Genomic DNA, 23056 nt, shown 5'->3' with positions numbered 1-23056 from the left:
TCGTCTCTCCAGGACCATCATCAAATTCATTTTTTTAAATACGACTGTGGAAATTTTATTATTTATTTTACATTTTTTGCAACTTTATGACTCCCAATAGCGTACTGCCTCAGCCCGAACCAGATTCAAACGTTTTGTCTCGAAAAATTAATCTTGGGTAGGCAAATTTCGTTCGAAATCATCCCCTAAAAAAACAAGGGGGACGCTCGATTATAAAAATATACCTAACCACTTTAATCTTCGCGAGCTGTCACTGCTAGCGAGGCTAAACTTTGAAATTCCGGCACTGTTGTAATCAGGGAAATAAAATTATCATCATAAACCAATGAATTATAGGATTTATTCGTAATATTTCAAAAATGTTGGAATTTTTCAGTACAATCATCATTATAGCAAAATATTAAACAGCATTATTATAATTTAAACCAACCTAGTCCTTCACAATTTATTATATTTCTGAAGTACTCCACATTTTTAACTGGTAATCATGCCTATTATCATTGCTTTTGCTTGGTAAATCTAGGGGGTAAAGAGTTATGATTCTGATCTCCAAAACCCACTTATGTACTCCATTTATTGCCCAGTACATTAGAAAGCAGAGATAGTTGCCATTTGTCCGCATAGAACGAAAAATTCGTTTTGGCCTCTTCAGAAAACCAGCATGAACGGTAATTTTTCAGTTATTTGGACCAAAACCTCAAATATCTCAAATGACATTATGATGCTTACAATATTTCCGTACCACAACGTCGCTATCCACCCAAGTATCGTCAAAATTAATCACAAATTCACGACTACCGTGATCATATCATAAATAACTATAATGATGCTGTAAAGTGCCTATCTATTCGCATCACCTTGAAAAACACACTTCTCCGACTTCCTCTAATATTTTTCGTGTTTAACCCAATTCGCAGGTAGTGATTAATAGACCAGTCGACGTGAAAAATTTAAGAGCAAATTAACGAGATTACGGCCGATATAAATGTTTCATTATCATGTCACGTCGATGCGATAAAAAATATAAGATATGTGAAAAAAAAGCCTGTCCGCTATGCCGAACAACCATTAAACAGCATTTCACGGATTTAATGTGGGATTTCGCAATGCGACATGTTTTAATCCAATTGATTATTAGCATTGGTTGGAATACATTACGGGCGAACGTATTATTATCCGTCTTGCCGTTCGGACACGCTAGAAATGTCCTTTAATTAACCTACGAATATCCACACGGCAGTCCCATAGGCGCCCCTTGGGGAGGGTAAGATACTTATGCGAAAAATATTAAAAAATTGTGATTTATGGGAGTGTAACCTAAATTAATACGCGGTTGGATGTCTCAATCGAGAAATATTAGTAAGTGAAGATACAAAGTCAATAAATTAGAAAATACACCCATTCTAGGGAAACTTTTCTGGGCTTTCAACCATACCGCCAGAATGAACACATATTAAAATAGTTCTTATACAATTATGTAGAAGTTTAAATAGTTTAGATTACAAAAAATATAAGTTTTTTTTCAAAAGATTTGTATCGTGTGGATGGTGCATATCGAAAACATGTCTTCATGTGCCAAATATTCGTCAAAGCTATACAAATCACGGATAAAATATATGCGGCACCTACTGCAACACATCAGTAGGATTCATTTCTACAAACTGGAGTTCTTAATTTTTGCGGTTGATATGTGGACAATATTGTCACGTCTGAGGGTTTGACGTACACTCACTGCAAGGGTAAGAGGTTGCGAAAGAGAGAAAACAAATAACTATTACAAATAAGCTCTTCACTCCCAAATGGTCCTGGTAGGTCGCACATATAAAATCATCTTCAAAATTATTGGAAGGAGAAAAGGTCTTACTCTAATGGGCCATCTTCTAAGGGCGAGTCTCACCCAGAGTCCACTAACGACCCTGAGTATCGATTACTCACTTTCGGTACTAAAGAACGACTGACTGTGTCCCTTGCACTCGCTTCCCTCGATCCCTCGATTTGCTAATAATGCAAAATTGCATTACCTACATTTTATTGTGTAACTAATAAGCATGGCGAAATTTATAATTAGGAAATATTAAGACAATAACCTGCTTCTTTCTCTGATAGATTTTATAATCTTGACAATATTACAATCTAAGTATTATAAATCATCAAAATATTTACCAATTTTTACATCAACACATATCGTGTGGGTGATACTACTTTACGCTATAGATTTCGGACAAACAATTTCAACTATAAATACAAGGTGTGGCGTGTATATTCTATAAAAATTAAACTACAGCTTCCTAACGATATTTGTAATAGAAAAGTCCTATACGAAAAAGTTCTATTTTTGCGTTTTTTTTCGTAAATTAAAGTTCAATTATGGATCAAAATATTTTCTCTGCATTCCCAAACTTGTAATGCCACATCGTCCAACAATTTAGTCAACCCGTTCTCCAAAAAGTCAGCATATCTGGCCCATTTAGTTGCCCGTCAAAGAAATAGAGATCCACAAATACTAGGCTTATTATGTCAGCCCAAACATTTACCGAAAACCGATGTTGAAAATGAGTTTCCCTAATCGCGTGAGGATGTTCAACGGCCCATATATGCATATTATGGAAAATCACTTCATCACGGGTAAATGTCGCCTCATCTGTTACACAAATATAAGCAGGAAAGTCTACTTGATTGGCAAATTGCCGTAAAAGCCATCTGCAAATACACATTCGTTGATCACAATTCGGGGGTAAAATCTGTTGAACTGATTGTTGATGACAGGGTGCATCAGCTGGCGCCTTAAGATGCGATGTACGGTACGAGATGAGGTTTCTACCTGTTGTGCGAGTCGTTGAGTACTAATTGTGAGGTCTTCGTCAACATTTTCTAACACTGCATCTTCAACATTAAGGTTCACTTGCTGATCACGTCCTTCTCCTCGAGGAATAACACTTCCCGTATCTCGCAGCCGCTGAACGTACTGTAGATTGTGGCTATCGTTCCCGGTACAACCCAGTAGCCGCGAGCGCCTTTTCTCCAGCTGCACCATACACTAACACCATATCGACACGTTCGGAGATAGTAAATGCATTGTTTTCTCGTTCATTGTAAAACTAGTTTGTGCACAAACTAAAAAATTAAGCAAAGGAAGAAATAAGAATCTCGTTTTTAATGTAATCTGTCGAGAAAACGAAATAAGTGAGTTGTTAAAAAAAAAATGTTCTCTTATTTCGTTCGCTTTGCGTGACCAGGAAGGTTTTCCAGCGGCCGACGCCAATGCGTGCCGGTTCGACTCAAAGTGAAAATTGCCGTACCAAACGGCCGTAGGCAATCCCGAACGATTATATTTACTCGTACGGACTTATCAAGTAGAATATCTAAATAATTTATAGGATAATTTATCGCAGCCAGGCATTATGCAACCGCTATGCAACTGGACATTTACTCCATTTCTGTCTTTTCTGTGTCTATGAACTTTATGTGCCTACAAGTTGGACATTTTTCGAGATTACTGAGTATGGTTCTCGCTTATAAAGAAACCGGGGTGTGGCCGGTACGTATTGTATTAAGTACAGATGTATGGCTCCGTTTACAGGTGATTTAGCAGTTTCGCAATTTGGTGCACCGAACGCCTTACATTTTTATTTTCGATTTACACAATCCCTTCAAATAAGGCAACGGACGGAGACAACTCTGTAGTGAGATGTTGGCTCGTTTAAGATTAAATTAAAATTCATCGAAGGTTGCCGCAATATCTATTACAGGATATTATTTAAATTTACTTTTATTTTATTTTTATTTTTATATTTTTATTTTATATCTATAACGCGTCCGAATAAATGTAATAATGCGATCGCATTACCTCGAGCTCAGACGCAACGGTTTGTCGTTGTTCATTGTAAACGAACCATTATTTCGTTACCAGTACCAATCGTGCAATGTTGGGTTGCCTAAGCCTGACGGTCACTTGGCTTTTAAATATTAATGAAATGAAATATTATGTACTAGTACGTCCACAAATGATAGACAAGCTTTTGAGAAGAACTATATGCATTTTTGTACGGAAGTTTAAGCTTTAACTCCAAACCTTCACTTATTCTTAGTTTGCCTAAAACAGAATAAAGACAAAACAGACATTAATAAAATTCCTTAATTTCTCAAAAAGGAATCGTTGTGTAGAGAAAAAAAAACACTTTAAACGAATTTAACTGAGGTGTTTTTAAAGTAGAGTTAAATTAATTATATGTAAAAGAAATAAGTAACTAATTATGAATTAAATTTGCTAAAATGAAATTGAAATAACGCTGTCTGAAATAAAATTGACCATTTTTGATAAATATACATACTTACTAGTACCTAAAGTAACAGGTATTTGGTACTTACTGACGAATAATTTGTAAATACTGAAAATCTTTTTGTGAAAAGTTGTCTTCCTTTTTACGACTATTTACGAGGAGATAAATAGAAAAGTTTCGTCGATTATTGATTTATAGAGACAAATTAATTAATTCTTGATTTTTGCAGGCGTTTCTAAAGAAAAAAAAGAAGAAATGTGATAAAATTTATGAATGAAACGTTAGTGACAATTTGCCGATTTTGATAACTGATACAACCAAAAAAAATTTCTTGCTTCAAATGTCCAGCATTTGATTTTAAGGTAGGAAAATATTTTCTTCTTTCAAGAAAATTATTTATTTAAATACTTTAAATTTCTACCCAGAAATATAATTTGTTGCTTTAAAAATAGGCATCATTTAAAATAAATATAATACTTACGGTTAAAGGAATTCTATTCTTAAAAATATGATCTACATAGATTTTATAGAAGCATGTTTTGTATTGTATATTAATGTATCGTTTGTTTAATATAAAATTGAATAGTTTTGGTCAAATCACTGTATATACATTAGGGTGACCCAAAAAAAAACAATACTCTTTTTGTGTGTCTTGTGAAAATATATTAGTTTATCATGTTTTAAGAGCCCCCTTAAAAAATCAACTCAAAAAAAGTCACTCATTTAAATTTTAAAAAAATTCCAAAATCGTCAAAAATTGAATTTTTTTTCTTACATTTTTTCTCCTTATTTTATCATTTCCTAAGTTGGAAAAAATCTCGATTCTGAAAATTTCAAATCGATATTTTAATTTCTAAACGTCATAAATTATTTTAACTTTAAAAGTAGTATACCTAAAATGTTTTCGAGCGACCTCTAAAAATAAATATCAACGAAGTAATAATTTTTTGTATTGAATTTTATGAACAAAAGAATAGAAATAAATCACGAGACACTTAAAAAATTTATCGAGGCAAAATTTAGTACCGCACAGTGAGCATCAAATATTTATAATAATTTATTTTTTAAAAAATTTAAGTGTCTCGTGATTTATTTCTATTCTTTTGTTCATCAAATTCAATAACAAAAAATTATTAGTTCGTTGATATTTATTTTTAGAGATCGCTCAAAAACATAGGTAGCTACACCACTTTGAAAGTTAAAATAATTATGAGTGGCCATTAGAAATTAAAATATCGATTTGAAATTTTCAAAATCGAGATTTTTTTCAACCTAGAAAATTATAAAATAACGAGAAAAAAAATTTAAGAAAAAAAAATTCATTTTTGACGATTTTGGAAATTTTTAAAAATCTTGAGCGGCCTCTAAAAAATTTTTTTGTGAGCTGATTTTTTGAGGGGCTCCTAAAACATGATAAACTAACATATTTTAACAAGAGACACGGAAGAAAAAAATTCGTTTTATTCTGGACCATCCTAATATACATAGGTACTTATTTTAAGAATATATTTGGATATAAATATTTTTGTGTGACCTGCTACAATTTTCTTTCAAGAAAACGTAAGTTTGATTATAATATGCTACATTTGTCTTGAATAATTCCTACATTAATACTAAATTTTAAATATATGTATGTATATATATTTTAAAGAACTGGTAGTTTTGAAACAAATATGTTTGCATGTAAAAGATATTGTAGCTAAAGTCAGAGATAATAAATTTCAAAATTATAGAAGATTTGAAATAAACTATATATATATTTATGTCACAAATAATATAAATTCTAAGAAAAATTATAGGTTACAGCAAACATTTTACATAGTTTGACGAAAGTATATAAGTACTTTTGAATAGAATAAATTAATATTTACGGCAAATAATTCCATTGAAAACTATCTCCTCATTTGATACTTTTTTCAGTGTATATTCTCGTTTGAATAATGGATAAAATACAAATGTAAATATCCTGTATGGAGCTGCGCAAATTTAATTTCTGTAGATCCTTATTTCGGGATGGTCAATCCTCATGTATTATTTGCTAATTTTGCTTTCTCCAGTGTCTGTTCTAAATCATGACTCCCAAGTATTTAAATTTCTCTATCTTCTCGAATTTGTACTTCTACTGTCATATTGCCCTGCTCTCCTAAATTTCGTTATTTTAATCGATCTTGGTTTATTTTAATCTTCCTAATATCACTGTCAAAGTTTTCTTGTTTCCGATGCTACTACTGTCGTTTCTACTTCTTGTCCTCTACCTGCTCCAAGATTTTCTTCGTTTGTTTTTTCATCACAGTAGCTAAAAACTATAAATCCTTCTATTTCTTCTTTCCTTTTGATGTCTTGATCCTAATTGTCGTGCTATCCATCAATTTTAGGTACTTCCAAAACAATACAAAAAATATATCCTGTCAATTTAATTGAGAATCGACCTTCACTAGATTTTTTTCCTGCACGCACAGCTCGACCGTAGACCGGCCGACGTATGACCCGCACACGTCACGATCCGTTCACGGCACAGTGGAGTACTCCGCCGACAATTGCTGACGCAACTCTGACCTAGGATGAGTGGAAGAGTGAATCTTGAATGAACGCCGGTCCGAGCTCAATGACCCCGCACCAGCTGATGCTCGTTTATTTCGACTTGCAGGAGCACCTGCGATCCGCCGCTTCGCGCCGCGTTGCCGGCTATCGCCCTTAGGCGGAAGAGTTCCGACATTTCTTAACCGGATTTTTCAATGGTGTCGATCATGTAACAACTAGGTATAAGTACGGCATCGCGCCAGTTTGAAAGATATGACTTAGAGCTCTGCGGGAAGGTGAAGTGAGGGTATTTCAACCCAGTAGCCCACCCAGAAAAAGTATGGAAAGAGCTAACGAAAATTTGAATATCAACAAATAAATTCTCTTCGAATACTTATTGGGGTTACCGTTTTGATCGCTCGTTGGGGTCACCAGATAAGTGAAAAGATTTTTTCAAATGGCTGTAACTTGCCGAAAAATGGTCGTAGAGGAATAAACAAAAAAGCGAATGGAAGCTTGAAGTTTATAGTTTTAGAATCTGAAAGTCAAAATTTTTTACAGTTGACCACTTTTAGGAAATCGTAAGAAATCCAGCGGAAAAAATTTTTAAAATTTTTGTTTCACTTTCAAAAGGTCCACAGGCTTTGCATACTTTCTTTGGGTAATTCCATCTATCAGTTCTTTTAGTTAGATTTATCGTCTTTAATTTTAGCTGTTCAAGAGCATTGTGCGATGATCTGTCGCTGAGAAATCGTCACTCAAAGCAAAGAGAAAATCTAATCAAGGTTTTGAAAACTTCAACTTTTGCTCAATCGGGTGGACAGAAATTGATACATTATCCAGTGAAATTGAGTGAAAATAAGTCCGATATTTCTTACTGTGTAGTGTAGAACCACAGACCTAAGAAGAGAAAAATCATACTTAAACTATTGAGCATGCTGTCAATTTCGCGTTTCTCTCAGCCACCACTATTAATTAAAAGGACAGTTGTACAGTTAAGTTAGTTTACAAGTTTTAAAATAATAATTTTTCCACCAAAGTCATCCAGTCGCGAAAAACGGCAGCTTTTGCGCAGAGAAATTAATCGATATTTGTTCCTTCTTCCAACCTGTTTGAGGAAAACAAATATTTGGCTAGGGCTCTTCTTATTCTTAAATATTAAGGAAAGGTGGATGCTGTCTTTGTTCTTAAACTCCATAGCTTGACTACTTCTAAGTTAAGTCACTTCTTTTACCATTTCCGGAACTTGTTTATTTTCATCATGTTTTCCTGAAGTAAAAGATGTCTCCAACAAATACATACATTCCTTTCTCCCTGACGTTTGCCTGATGAAATCTTCCGAATATTTGATATTTTTAAGTGGACGTTTCAATTAAATCAATTATCGACACATTAATTAGTCTTGTGCATTTTGCAACACTTTGTAGAACAAACTATTGCATCGAAAAAACTGGGTTAACGAGATTAATTTGTTGTGTACTCGTTGCTGCGGCGACTGTTTCGGTCAACAACCACAGGTAAAAAATGCGAAGCCAAAAATTTAATTTTGTGTATTCTATTTGCACAAAGTTTAATTGGTCAACAGGAATAACAATTGACATAATTGAATGAAATAGTTTTTATATCTACAAACAGCATAAATAGAAAGTACAAATGGACTATGAGGCAAATGTCTTGCAATACTTAAAATATTTCTATGAATTTATCGAAATGATGAAAGGAAATTAGTCATATACCTAAATATTGGTAACAATTAAACTAATTTTTAACAATATGCCCCAAGTAGGTATACATATGCTTTTGTGTATGTAAACCTACATATTTCAATATTCAAACAAATAGAAAGGTATTTTTATGTTTTTTTTCAGCCACTTAAACATTTTTTAATATAATATACCTGTTAGGTACATTAAAAATATGCTATTTTGCTTTTCTGAAAATCTTAAAATGTCACTTTTTCAGTTAAAATGAAGAATATATTAAATTAAACAATATTTTCAATAAAACATTTAATGGTATTTTCAATATTATTATTTTTTATTATTGCAACCCAATTCTCGTCAATTAACTAAGTAATACCTACCAAAGAGAATAAAACTAGTTACCTCATTTTCATCTACGGAATGTCATGTCGCAAGTTTGTAACAGAGACAAGAATTAGAATGTTTAAACTTATTACTAGAAGTTTGTTTGAATAATGTTTATTGTCTTGCTCTAGTTTTCATTAATAGTTAATATTAGTTAACCTTTTTCCGGCTATTTGATCATTTTTTATTTTTGACACTACGAATATAAAAAATTCGTTGATATGCTTAGATTTTAAGAGGTAAAAAAAATGATGTGTGATAATAAATTTCTCTAATTTCTCAATCATACTTAAGCTTATTAAATAACTTAGTCCAAATCGTATTCATTAAAAGATGACCTGATGTTCCTGGAATATCTTATATTTATGATGCTGCCTTACAAGGTAACATATACGATATAAAGCAACTCAAAAACTATAACCTGCTGCAGTATACCTACTTATGTAACTATTTTGTTTAATTAAGATACTATTAGTTGTTACAGATAAGATTAATTAAATTAGCACAAATATTTACATAATTTGAAAGCCTCGATCGTTAAAATATTATTACTGATGAATAGACTTATTAGATTTAATTTGATTTAATTCGTTGTTAGTAGCTGGAAACTTAATAATTGAAAGTAAAATAGAATAAGACAATAGAGAGGTATAAAACAAACATATATAGATAATTGTTTGTTACTGATAAAAAAAATTTGAATATCAACAAATAATTTTTTCTTGGTAGACTTATTGGAGTTACTGTCTGATCGCTCGTTTGCGTCACCATACAATTGAAAGGTTTAATAGATTCTTATATCTACGGGATGTAATAAAATTCAGTACACCTCGTTTTAGACATACAGGGTGTTGATATTTGGAAACTATTTCACATTTTCTAAATACAGGGTGTCCGGAAACTACAGACAAACGAAGATAGCAGATTCATAGCATCTTCTTTTTTAATTATTTAGATCGCTGTTTATCTAGATATATACAAATTAGGTTATGTGTTAACGGTATACGGACAGCTTTTTGATGTGAAAATGATCTTTTAATTGTAATCATTTTGGGAGGCTAAGCTGATATTTTTAATTAGGTAGGTAGGTATATATTTTTTATCTTCGACTCTGGTATTTTTAATATCAAAATATTCTAAATTAAAGAGGGACTCTTGAGTGGCTAGGGTATACCGTATGCGAGAAAAATCTTCCATTTTTAATTTGGGCAATGTTGTTGGTTGTTAAAATAAAGTTTTTTAAGACGATCCACATTAATAACTATTTTGCTTACGTTTGTACCGTTATATTATCACATTGTTGAACAGATTTGGTTAATTTGATTTTAATTCGTTGTTAGTAGCCTCTAAGCTTGATACTTGAAAATAAAATATAGTAAGACAATAGAGAGATGTAAAACAACTGAAATTTTTTGTTTAAATACAAACGTCTAGAGATAATTGTTTATTACTAATCATGAAAATTTGAATATCAACAAATAATTTTCTTCGGATACTTATTGGGGTTACTGTCTTGATCGCCCGTTTGGGTCACCATAAAATTAAAAAGATTTAATAGATTACTGTATCTACAGGACGTTTCAGGTTTAATTAACCAAACATAAGAATCAGTACGAATCGTTTTAGACATACAGGGTGTTCAAATAAGGAAACTATATCACATTTTCTAAATACAGTTTATCCGGAAACTGAACAGACAAACGAAGATAGCAAATTCTAGGGATGATTTCATTCTCGATTTGACATAATTCGTCTTCGTCCAAAAATGCCGAGGTTGGTCTCTTTGCAGATGGTCCTCTGACATTGTTTTTTTAATTGTTTAGATCGCTTCCTGAGTTAATTCTAAGAAAAACAGTTTCTATAAAGCTTTGTACGGAAATGCTTCGTTTCTGAGATACAGGGTGTTGAAATTAAAATTTTATTTTCGATTTTTTTAAATAATTTTTACGAAAGAAATTTTTCACACAAAATTTGGTAACCGGGGGTTTTTTGAGGTGAGAAAGCATAATTTGGTATTAATTTTTGTGCAGCACTTTATTATTAATTTTAGTTTGCCTTAACTTTTTTGACAGAAGACTTGTGCGATTTTTTATGAATAATCCATATTCCTACATCTTTTTTAAGCCGCCGTTTTCAAGAAATTTGCAAATTTCGTCAAAGATGCAATTTGCTGAGTCCCTTAATGAAGTTGTTGAGAATTGTATGTTCAAAAGTAGGCTATGGGATTCTTTGTGAGGAGGGCAGAAAGAAGCTTGTAGATATTAATGTCGCGGGTAGCCACTTTCAGCAGCTGTTGTAATAATGATTTTGTTTAATTTTAATTTCAACACTGTATCTCAGAAACGAAACATTTTCGGACAAACGTTTATATAAACTTTTTTTCTAAGAACCGAAAAAGTTGATTTAAAAGCACGGAAAAACTAAAAGCTCGAGAATTTTTCGTCGAGTTAATGCTTCTCGATTTCAGCACGGGCACACATTCTCAATCTAATTCTCGTCCTATCCCATTAAATATCGCACCAGCGTATTTCTCATCAGACCCGACAACGCCGATCTCAAAGCTACCTACGACGGAGTGAAAGTAAAGCCAAAGCGAGCCCGGCCAAAAGCGTGTCTCGCCAAAGCTGGTCAGTAGTACAGAAATACCCATTGAGGCAAGAGACAGGTGCGTCCACACACGCTACACACACACACACGACACACTGTCGACGTTTCATCTCCACCGGACCGTCATCTTCAGGACTATCGAGGGCGAAGCGAGGGTGATTGATACGACCCCCAGTGACTTGTGCTGATTTTTTTTTTGAGTGTTTGAGTGCTGCTGACTCCTGTTAGCCATGAGGGGTGCCGGGTGGTGCCTGCTCTTGGTTGTCGCGACGGGCGTCGCCGGCGCCCTGGGCGTCTCCTCGCGCCTGCCCAGGACCAGCGCGGGTCAGTTGGCCGCCGCGGCGGCCGCCCAGAATAAGACTATTTATGAGCTGAGGAATGCGCGGAATGTGACTTTGCAGGCGACGGTGGGACCGCCCCCGGGGAAGGGCGCTAGCAGCAGAGTCCGGTGAGTGACTGATAAAAAAAATTGTTGCAATTTTCCCGAAAAGAATTGTGAAGTTTTTATGCATATGTTCATTTTAACCAGTAAAATTTACATAACTAAAATAGTGTAGGTATACAGGGTGTCCCGAAATTAATGGGACACAGAGCAAGGGTAGATTCTTTACATCAAAATAATGCGATTAAGCCAAACTTACCTTGGTCCATTTGTGGCTAATAGAAAAGTTACAGGGCGTTAAAGTTCAAATTTTGAATTCGAAATTCTTAAAATTCTTAGAAAGTTTTCAAAGGATTCTTTTGAAAATTTGGATTAAGGGGTTTTCTGGGACGAGAAAAATAAATCCGTACTTAATTTTGCTGTAGACGCTAGAGGGCGCTACGAAATGTACTCTTGGTTGATAAAAACTGGTTATAACTTTTTTATCAGTGTGTGTACGAAAGTTTTAATAGAAAAATATTGTTCTCCTATCTATTTTTCACAAATAAGGGATACTTGTTTTATGTCGATAAATTTAACCGTTTTCGATTTATTTCTTGTTTTTCTATTGGATGCATTAAAATAAAATAAAAGTTTGTAGTTACTTACGTAAAAAACTAAATATTATTTTTAATAATAATTTAATAACATTCAGGTGGCTACATTAAATTTTTATAATTAAAAAAATATTCCCTTCACTTTTTCTTTTTTTCGTTATTTAACATTTTTTGTTAAAAAAGATTAGATTTTTACGAAAAAAAAAACTTTTTTATTAGCCACATATGAACCAAGGTAAGTTTGGCTTAATCGCATTATTTTGATGTAAGGAATCTACCCTTGCTCTGTGTCCCATTAATTTCGAGACACCCTGTATTTTTTAATTCGGAAATATTTTTTTATTTATTTTATTTTTTTGTATATTTAATATTTGGTCGTTTTTAGATATTCTTACACTGAAATTTATTCTGTACATTTTCTATAATAATTGGCAGATAAACGGTAACAAGAAAATCTTTTCTGAAATACCTTAGAAAATTAAGAAAAAAGCCATTTTATTTACATTCGGATTATTTTTACTTTATTAAAATTATTTTATTTCCTTACATTTGTACAATTTATATTTGAAGTAACTAAACCACTTGGCCAAACTTGGCAGACGTATTCTGAGTCACAAAATAAGGAAAATGTTCCTTTATGAAAACGTTTTATTTTCGAGATACCGAGTTTTAAAGTTTTAAAATTAAATCGTGTTATTTTAAATAACAAGAAAGCGTCTGAAACGGTTGTCATTTCAGTTTTAGTGTTTGATTGGTCATCCTTACTTTTCGGGCTTCTTATTCTTTTTGGGCTTCTATGTACGTAGGTATATAGAAATATCGAATTTTATAAAATTTTCAACTACTCTCAAAAATTGTTATATCCCGGAGATATATAAACTAGTTCTTTTTATAGTTGGTGCACCGTACATATTTTGAAATTCTGTCTTTTCTCTGATTAAAACGACACACAAAAGTAAAAGTCATACATTTGCTTGAACAGTTTACATCATTTTGATTTATTTAATACTCAGTAAAATGAATAAATACAAAATTGTCTTGGGTATAATGGGAATATAAAAAAAAGTCTTCAAGTCTCATAATACCTTATTGCAAAATTAATTACATACGTCTACTAGTTTAAGGTCAAAATCACACCTCTAGATCAGGTCATACAAAGCTAAATTTTTTTTATATAACAATTAAATGTAGTTGTCGAAAAATTTTAAAAAAATTTTTACAGATTAAAGAAGCCAAACTAATCAAGAAAACATTAAATAGTATACTTACCTACATTAGATTATTTTCAAAATAGGATTGATTGTTTAATAAATCTTTAATTTTTATTATTAATTAAGAAAATATTTAATGTGTACAAGTATACGCATAGGTACTTTTGTTTAACTAAGATGTTTTTAATTAGATATTTTCTCAATTAATAATCAAAATTAAAAATTTATTAAATAATCAATCTTATTTTAAACATAAACTAATGTAGGTATACTATTTAATGTTTTCTTGATCAGTTTGGCGTCTCTAAACTGTAAAAAATTTTAAAAAATTTTTCGACAACTAGTTATTATATAAAAAAAATTGTTTAGTCTTCTATGACCTGATGACTTTAAAATATAATACTCATGCTCAACTGTTTTTTCTACATCTCCTTGATATAGCAATAAACTTCAGTTTGTACCATTTTAGATAAAAAGGATAGATTATGTGATACCTCTGTACATACCGCAATTTTTTTTACATACAGTTTTACATAGTTTTCGTAACAATTTTTCTTTTTTCCAAGATATTTGAAACTTAACTTAGTATCATGATGAGAGCAATAAACTGTACAAAATGCTTTACAAATATGTGTCTTTCCTGCATGTTGCTAAGTATAATAATTTGTTAATATATAGTAAAAGGTTATTTTTAAAATAATGATAATTCAAGAAACCAGGTTATCTGTGAATGAAATAAAATTGATTTAAGTAGTTTTTCTTTATTGGTATTTACATCAAATAAACCATATACTTTCATAAATTTTGTTCCCGGTGTGTGTTTACAAGAAATTTTTTATTAATTTGTAACTTAGATTTCAGCTTTAAATGTAGCCACGAATTCTTATTACACCTTGTATAAGTTTCTCTTTATATGTACGTATTATCTGTGCATTGAATTTCTTAGATGGAAGAAATATAAACAAATAAGAATTCTCTCTAAGTATTTTGACATATACACATATCTGTTCACCACTATACTATTCAGATATAAGCAAAATTCCCGAGTCTGAAAAGATGGCCTTGACCTCAGCAGCCTCTTGATATACTGTTTTAGAAATCTAACGTGCTTTGTTATAAAAGTGGTATATACAATATAGAAAGAAATAATTACCTGCATAATCAATTAGTTGTCATCGCCAATTGATTAGTTTAATTCTCTCTCTTTTTTTTTGAAAATTACTAATGAATATATAATTAATCAAAATAATTAAACACAGTTTTTGTTTTTTCACATTCTTTACTCCAATAATCCAACTTAATAGGTATATAGAAAACGACAAAAAATACTTGTTTTGAGGTATGTAACATTTGACTCAACAGGTATATGACATTTAGAGAATTAGTGCAGACGAGTTTTTTTTACAAATAAGCTATCAGTAAAATACCAACTAATTTAATTTAATTAATAATGTGCCAAGCAAAATTGCGGGTACTATTAAACGACGCCGAAAGAAAATAAATAACTATGATGGATTACTTCGACGGAAGCGACTTATTTTATCAGTTATGTAACTTTGTACGTTAACTGAGAAAAAGAATGCGGCACTTAATTAAAAAGTGTTAAATGAAAAAATTGAAAATTTTTTTAATTAGACATAGGTGCGGACACTGTTTTAGGTCACGAAAACTAAACAATACGAATTGATGATGTCACTTACTTAAAAAGTTATAAAAAAAAATTATTCTGTTTAAAAAAAAAATTGGAGGCCCCTGTCTCGAAAACTTCGCTTCGGATTAAGGCATATTCAATCATTTTTACTTATTTTTACTTAAGGTATACTCCTTGAAGTTTTATGCCCTTCCTAGTCGAAATCTCTGTTTATTGCATACTATATCTTTCATATTCCAATAAATATTTTATAAATTTATTTCTAATAAGTAGGTATATTCTATTCTTCATTAAAATACGCAGTAATATACAGGATGTGATATTTAAACTTGAATTTTAAAGCAACGATGCTCATTTAAATTTTGACTAGGATATACCCTGAAACTTCATTTCTGGTTTTTTGTATCTCTTCAAATAAATTAAACAAGAGAGGTACATACACGAAAACACTCCGTGCATGTTTTTTCTGAAGACATTTGTGCAACAAGAGTGCAACAGTCGACTTATCGCGTTGTCGACGTTGGCAAACCCACAAGAAAAAGTGGAAAAATGTGTACAAAATTAATAGTTATTTATGGTAAAGGTGAATAGAGACATATTTTACGAGCGGAATGCTTGGGAAATGAGGTATTTCGTCATTTCCATATCAATATTTTAAGCGTAGCCACCAGTTTTATGTCATGTTGATTGCTAGTCGCTCTTTAATTAAGAACAGAGGAAAGAACTGATATAGAAAATTATTTTATTATAACTACGTTTATATCTGCTTTATATAAAGAAAAAGTGGTTGTTCTTTGTGTCCTGCAAAATTTAATTAAAATATTTTCGTACCACTGCTATTGTTATTCTACCAATCACTGTAGGGTATATTGTTAATATACCAATTATGTTGCTGACAATAATCGCGAATTATACGAAAAAAAAAATTGGTTCTGGTATTTCATATTTAATTTTTATCATATTAAAAATTGAAGAGCCTTCCCCCTCCCACCTTTGTTAAGTACACCTTGTTAAAAATATAATTAGCTGCACTAACACAAATATGTTACAAGGTGTGTAACTGTGTTGTTAGACTCATTTCAAAAAACAATAAATCTTTGTTATTCTACAGTTACATACATCATTATTCGGCTTATCTTCTACATTATCTCCATTATTTTTGCAAATACCTTTTGAAACGGGTTTAGGAAATTTTTGTACGAATACACAATGTAAGTAAAATATAATAAAAATTGCCCAACACTTGCATTGTTGTTATTATCGTTGTAAATCTTTCAAGTAACCGTATGGAAAGCATTCAGTCGTAACTAGCGAAAATCAAATGAGATTAGAAGTTTTTTGCTTTGAATTAAGCGCTTTAACCTAGGTAATTTGCCTTATCTTAATTAGGATCGTTATTTGAGGTTAGGTTAACGAGACTTAGATGTATGTGCGTGACAGAAGGTATAAATAATGTATGAGACCCGATTTTCACAAGAAGGGATCAGTTTCGGTCGACTGGCTCGATGAAATGCAGATTTATGTGAAGAAATTCCAAAAATCTGTTACAGATTCATTACCTCGTGAATCCCGCATTGAAATATTTTAGTAGACGATGATGTAAATGTAACTGTTGTCTTTAGAGGCGTGATATTAGCAACACGACTGGGTTATTTATTTTAGTAACGATGTTGTGGGAAACGACTACTCTGCGGACTAAAACCACGACCAGCATCGAATCACACCCTAATATGAACAGCTTTTCCAAATGTGTTCCAGTAATTTTTATATAATTTCAGTAAATTATATTCCGGAGAGCATCAATAGACTCTTTTAGTGTGACGTAACATATTTAGGCAACCCGCAACGAATTGTCATAGTTGAAATTGTTCAGACCGAATTTGACCCTTGTGTACTATTTACTATAAAAATTGACAACTTCAAATTGATTTACTTTTACAAGGATTTGGAGGTATTTAAGAACAATCAACAGGTATTTTGTAAAAAACTTAAAAAAACGATATAAGAATATTTCTTAATTTAAATAAAGTAAAAATTAAAGATTAGCCGTGTTATTCCTAATGTTCATGCTCGGAAAGAATAGCCTCATATGCAGGTGACATCTTGTTGATATGTTATCGCTGTCATCATTAGCGTATTTTCTCTTGTTTCGTTTAGTCTTGGCATTTTATAATTTTATTAAGTATTTTTATTGTTTTTCTTGGTGTTGTACTGTGTCAGTGTGTTTTTTTTCCTCAAGTGGTAGACGTACTCTTAACCACAACCAAACTTTTCTTGAATGATATTCTGTTGCGACTACTTCGCTTATATGAAATTATCTTTAATGCGCATGCTCGGCAACATTGATATAATTTTAATTTATTAATTACTGTAAAAGTCAATATTTTTCTATAAATTTAAATAAATAAATTCTATAGGTAATTCTATTAGTTTGTCATTTGGGGTTTGAAACTTTTTAAATATTTCTAATATTGCCAGAATACCGCGATAGTTAAGGTCATGACAAAGAAGCCATTTTTTGGCACTTATGTCCAAAGTACATAAGGTCGAAAATCGATCTAGTAAAAATATTGAGCAATTCTTCATGACGATGAGCACCAAATAATAGGCAACCCCTTGGTTGCCTATTATTTGGCGTATGTGTCGTCACTACTAAAAAGGTCTATTGTATGTCAGAACAGTCAAATTTCTGAAATAAAGTTCACTAATATATAATAGATTTGTAATTCGTCGATAGAAATCGAATGATCTAAAATGGTCTATGTCTGGTGTTCTGGTGATTCTGCTAACGAATGATATTAGCTGTCGATTAGATGTAGCAGTTGTAGAGCAATGCCGGTCGGAACACTAGTTCGCGGAGTAGTTGTTTCTCACAAACTTTATTTCGTCTAGTGCGACACTAGTTTTGCTAGCTGTCAGTAAGTACAAAGCAGTGCTTTTTCAGAAAGCGTGATTTATATTTCAGAATTAAATTTAAAACGTGATTTCTATGTCAGACTGGTTAGTTTTAATGCAGTGAAAACAACAATGATGACGTTTTAAACATTTCTTGAAATTTTTAGTAGGATACAGTTATAACAATTAGCTTATTTATACGAGTATATTCAAAACTATCTAAATATCTTTATAGTTTATCTACTTACATGGATATGTTTCAATTAGCTGCATATTAGATAAATTTACTGATGTTAAAGTCTGTTTACGTAGAAAATATCTTTAAATCTTTCATAATAATCATCTACCTTGAATACTTAATGTTTATGAACCGTAGGTACTTTTTTTGATATTAGTAATTATAACCGAAAAAAATTAAACTGGTCATAAGTCATAATGTTTATATAACACGTTAAAAAAAATTTAAAATCTGACGAAACCACCTTCATCACAATTTTTTTCTTTTGTCACGCGTCGCTTATTATTTTAGTGTAATTTTTATGTACTTAGAATTTCATAACAACTAAGAAGAACGTACATACATTTTCTCTTAACCAAGTTGGATAAATATTACGAAATGGGTTTTGTTTATTGAAAGAGTGCCAATATCTAACAACAACCTTTGCTGAACGAATACATTTGGTATTTAATGGATGAAGATATCGACATTTATAAAAAAAATCGTCGCAAAACATGTGAATATATTCGTATATTCAATAAATATTAAGTAATCTTACATTTTCCCTTATACGATGCAAACCAAAATCAGACAAATCGATGAAATACTAGTTTGTAACAAAAAATATGTTATTTTAAAACCAACAATTATTATTAAAAACAGAGTAAGTTTATTACGTTACTTTTATGACCATTATACAAATATATTGTCCGGGTTGCAAAATGGTATGTGTCGTGTAAGTCATTATGATTATGATTAATTTGAATGCTTCATACAGCGTGTCCACGAACGTCTATTTAGTGGAATATCTATTGAAAGAAGCATTGTGCAATTCGTTAAACAAAAATGAACGAAGCCGGTTTATTTACCAATACCAATGTTAGCATAAAATTTAAATATAATCGAAATATGTACGTACCTAGTCTTCTCAACTAAAGGTAAATGTCACAGATTAAGAAACGGCGGGCTTGCGGAGCATACATTTTGATTTCATGGAATGTGTGCAGAGGAAACTGTTTCATTTCAAATCTTGATTAAAGTTCTAAAGCGGTAAATTTTATCAGAAAAATAACTGAATATCGTTTTTAGAATTTTAAATTCCGTAGTTTTCGATATACAGAGTGATACACAAATGGCGACCAGAGAAGAGGGTAGTAATTTGTAGAAAATTGAAAGACGAATCCGAAAATATGACTGTTGCCGTAAAGCAGTGGCGTACTATTTTATTTAGAAAAATATACCGCCGATACCCTGTATCACCGCCACTGGAGCATGCAAATTTTAAGAAACGCCTTTAGATTTTGGACAATGTTTACATAAATACATGTGCCCAATTTCAAATTATTTCACTTACTAGTTTTTAAATTATTTAAAAAAAATTAAAATATTTTTAACGAGGCGTTCTAGATAAAAATTTTATAGGAAAAACTCCCCTTAAAATTCACCAAAGAATACGAGGTTTCATTTTTGGTCACCATTTGTGAATCATCTTGTATAATGAACGATCACTTTTTTGCTCACATAATTCTTCTTTCTTAAAGCTTACTCGACACAACTGAATGTCTAATAATTACATTCATTAATCCTGTAGCCAGGGGGGTCCCAATTGCCCCCTTCATTTAGATGGAAGTGTTTTTTGTGTATTTTGAGCTGCAGAACACGAATTTTTTGGGTAGGAATTTGCCCGGATGTCGATAAGTTTTTTTTATTAACAAAAAACTTGCAAAATACTGAAAACTTAGTTTTTGGCAAAATAAAAAGTAATTTCTTGTTCTTTGACCCATTTTAAGAAGAAAATGTCTCTTGCAATTATTTTGTTAAACGCGTTTTTTTGTTAATAAAAAACTTATCGACATCCGGGCAAACTTCTACCCAAAAAAATCGTGTTCTGCAGCTCAAAACACACAAAAATCACTTGGGGTAACTCCATCCAAATAAAGGAGGCAATTGGGACCCCCCTGGCTACAGGACTATTATCCGTAAAACCTTCAAAATACAGTAAAAAATGTATTTTAAATATTTTTTATTAAATATATCACAACCTCTCCAAATTGTGCAATCATTGACTTAAAATAAATTATCATTTTTAATTGAAAACATGCCGTTACATTTAATAGGACATTTCGTGACGACTGTGATTGCTAAATCCTATCATTTAATTAACTATTACTTCATTTTCATTTGAATTTATTTTTCATAATTACTGATTTAGTGAGTTCATTGGCTCGGAATATGGATTCAAAAAATATTAAGAGAAATTTAAAACGACCATTGTACCGAAACAATAACTTTGCTCGAAATTTGGACTGGCTATTGCGAAGTAGTTTACATGGTTATTAAGAATAAAAATGTACTGTACTATTTCTCCTTTGAAAATGTATTTCTGAAAAGAATAATTCAATATGTTGGGTTTAATTTAGTTTAATTGATTTATTGCGAAAAATATTTGAAAGTGGTTTGACTATTTGAAGAATTTGTTTAATGTATGTGGAATAATTGTAATTGGAAAGTATCAAAATGAACATTTTAGGTTAGTTGGTGGTTATCATTTAAAAGCAAAACAATCTTTGAATTTTTCTAATAGCTAGTTGCTAAGACAATCGAGTGTATATTTAACAGTAAGGGAAATATAGCCGAAAGGACACATTTTGCTTCTGGTATACTGTTTTGGTCATATGTACATCTCCCTTATTATTAGAGATATACCCATCCAATCTTATATTGCTGCAATCCTAAGAACATTTCGAAATATAAAAAATATGTAGAATGTGTGTGTTACATTAAAAATAAACTTATATCTCTGTAGCCCAAAGCTACTTAAGTTTTAGAAAATCTAAACGTTTCCTGCACCTTTTACTGTTCGACTTTTTCCCCACGTCGATAAATGACAGTAAAAAATAGGGGATGACCATTCTTAACTGATGAAATCATCGTAATATGTGCCAACTCAACTCTTTCCATATATTTTCTAACATCTGATACGAATTTGGTAAGTTGTTCACTTACAATCGAACGCATTTAGGAAACTAGTTGTCTCACTTTATCGTTAGACAATAATTGGTAAGATACATTTTTTACTTATCCGTTACAAATCTATGAACAATTGAAATATTTGATACATTAGTGTCATACTAGAGAGCAGATATGGCAATTCAGTACACTTAAGTTTACGAAAGATGTATACTAATTCGCACTTTTTTAAGTGCACTGGAATAATTTGCTGCAGATTACCGAATTGCAATTGACTTACTGTGTAAAGTTAATGGATAAATAACACAGTTTAAGTGGGTATATGAATGAGTTAAATGACTGAAATGTTTGAACACGTGGAAGTCGATGTTAAATCCAGATTATACACCGGATCATCTATAATAATATAATCTGTCACGCTAAAGGAATACTTGAATCCTCATAGCATGTATTCTGGTGTAAAAATAGATTCTTAGTTAGCATTTTACCTTAATTTTGAATAACACGTCTCAATTACACTTATTGTTTCATCTGGGGTAAAGCCACCAAGTCAATCAAAAGTATCTAATTTCTTCTTTAACGTCCTGTATTTCGAAAACTAAGCCTTCTGAGTATGCCTATTTTTCAGTAACTCCTGTAAATTTATAATTTAACACGAAAAACACCCTATTTGCGCTTCAATAATTTATTATAGCTGGGTATGTTTTGATGTGAGCTCATTTGGTCTGGATTTTAGATGACCCTCCTACACAGAATGATACCGAATTATTATTCCGCTTTCTGGTTGACAATTTCTAGGTTCGAGTGTCTGTTAACTCGTACCACCTTTGCCACACAAGCAGGATGTGTACACACGCCATTAAAATGTTTATCATTGCGGCGCGACTTCATTACAGATTTCCTAACAATAATTTACTTAATGACGACGCTCAAGGATAAGTAATTAAACTGTCGAATTTTAAATTGTAAGTGACAGTGCATAACAGGTACTACCGATGGCTTCTATTAATTCCGACTAACTCTTGTGCAACTTCTGTGTATTATATAATTTATATAGTTCAAGGTATGTTAAGGATACATTTTTGTTCGGTTGCAGTGTTGGTATTTTTTGTCGAAGTAAGTTGACGAATAAAACAGATGGAAAATGAGTGAAGAAAAGGAAATAAATAAAAATAGTTTGTATCTTCGAAATGCAACGGTCATTCGGTTTTTATATAAGAAAATTTTCTAAAACTCGGGTCATTACCATTTTTTCATAGATATAAATACAAAAAAAACATAAAGGAGATAGAATAATATGTGAATGTCGTTGACATAATAAAGCTTTTATTGAGCATGTCTTCTTTAAAAAGACGTTTCATATTTGTAATATTAATGGAGCATTGTTTATGCTGTCGTTACGGTATAATTTATTGCAATATGAATTACCAGTCATAAGCAGGTCACACACGTTGGGTTTTCTCTTTTAGTGGTCTATTATCGACAGCTTCTATGAAATCGGTATATAATTTCTCTTAAAAATTTTTAAAATTGACCATGGTACTGGATACAAAATTACATGAGTGAATTATAAAATTCAATATCAATTATGTCAAATTTGTCAATATATACGTATACAAGCTTTAGGTAAGAATAATAAA

At 31.6% G+C, this 23056-nt stretch overlaps 1 protein-coding gene across 2 annotated transcripts in view; it reads left to right on the top strand.

Annotated features, from left to right (window-relative positions):
- Positions 1-11533: 11533 nt before the first annotated feature.
- Positions 11534-23056, top strand: part of LOC108909906 (angiopoietin-2-like) — a 111680-nt gene continuing 100157 nt past the window's right edge. For both annotated transcript variants that reach the window (XM_018714378.1, XM_018714377.1), the window contains exon 1: positions 11534-11942. In XM_018714378.1, coding sequence (XP_018569894.1) covers positions 11725-11942 — 218 coding nt within the window. In that variant the 5' untranslated portion in view covers positions 11534-11724. The remainder of the gene's footprint in view (positions 11943-23056) is intronic.

This window comes from Anoplophora glabripennis, unplaced genomic scaffold (genome assembly GCF_000390285.2).
Source record: "Anoplophora glabripennis isolate ALB-LARVAE unplaced genomic scaffold, Agla_2.0 scaffold28, whole genome shotgun sequence".
NCBI lineage: Eukaryota > Metazoa > Arthropoda > Insecta > Coleoptera > Cerambycidae > Anoplophora > Anoplophora glabripennis.
This window is presented reverse-complemented; position numbering and strand designations above follow the sequence as displayed.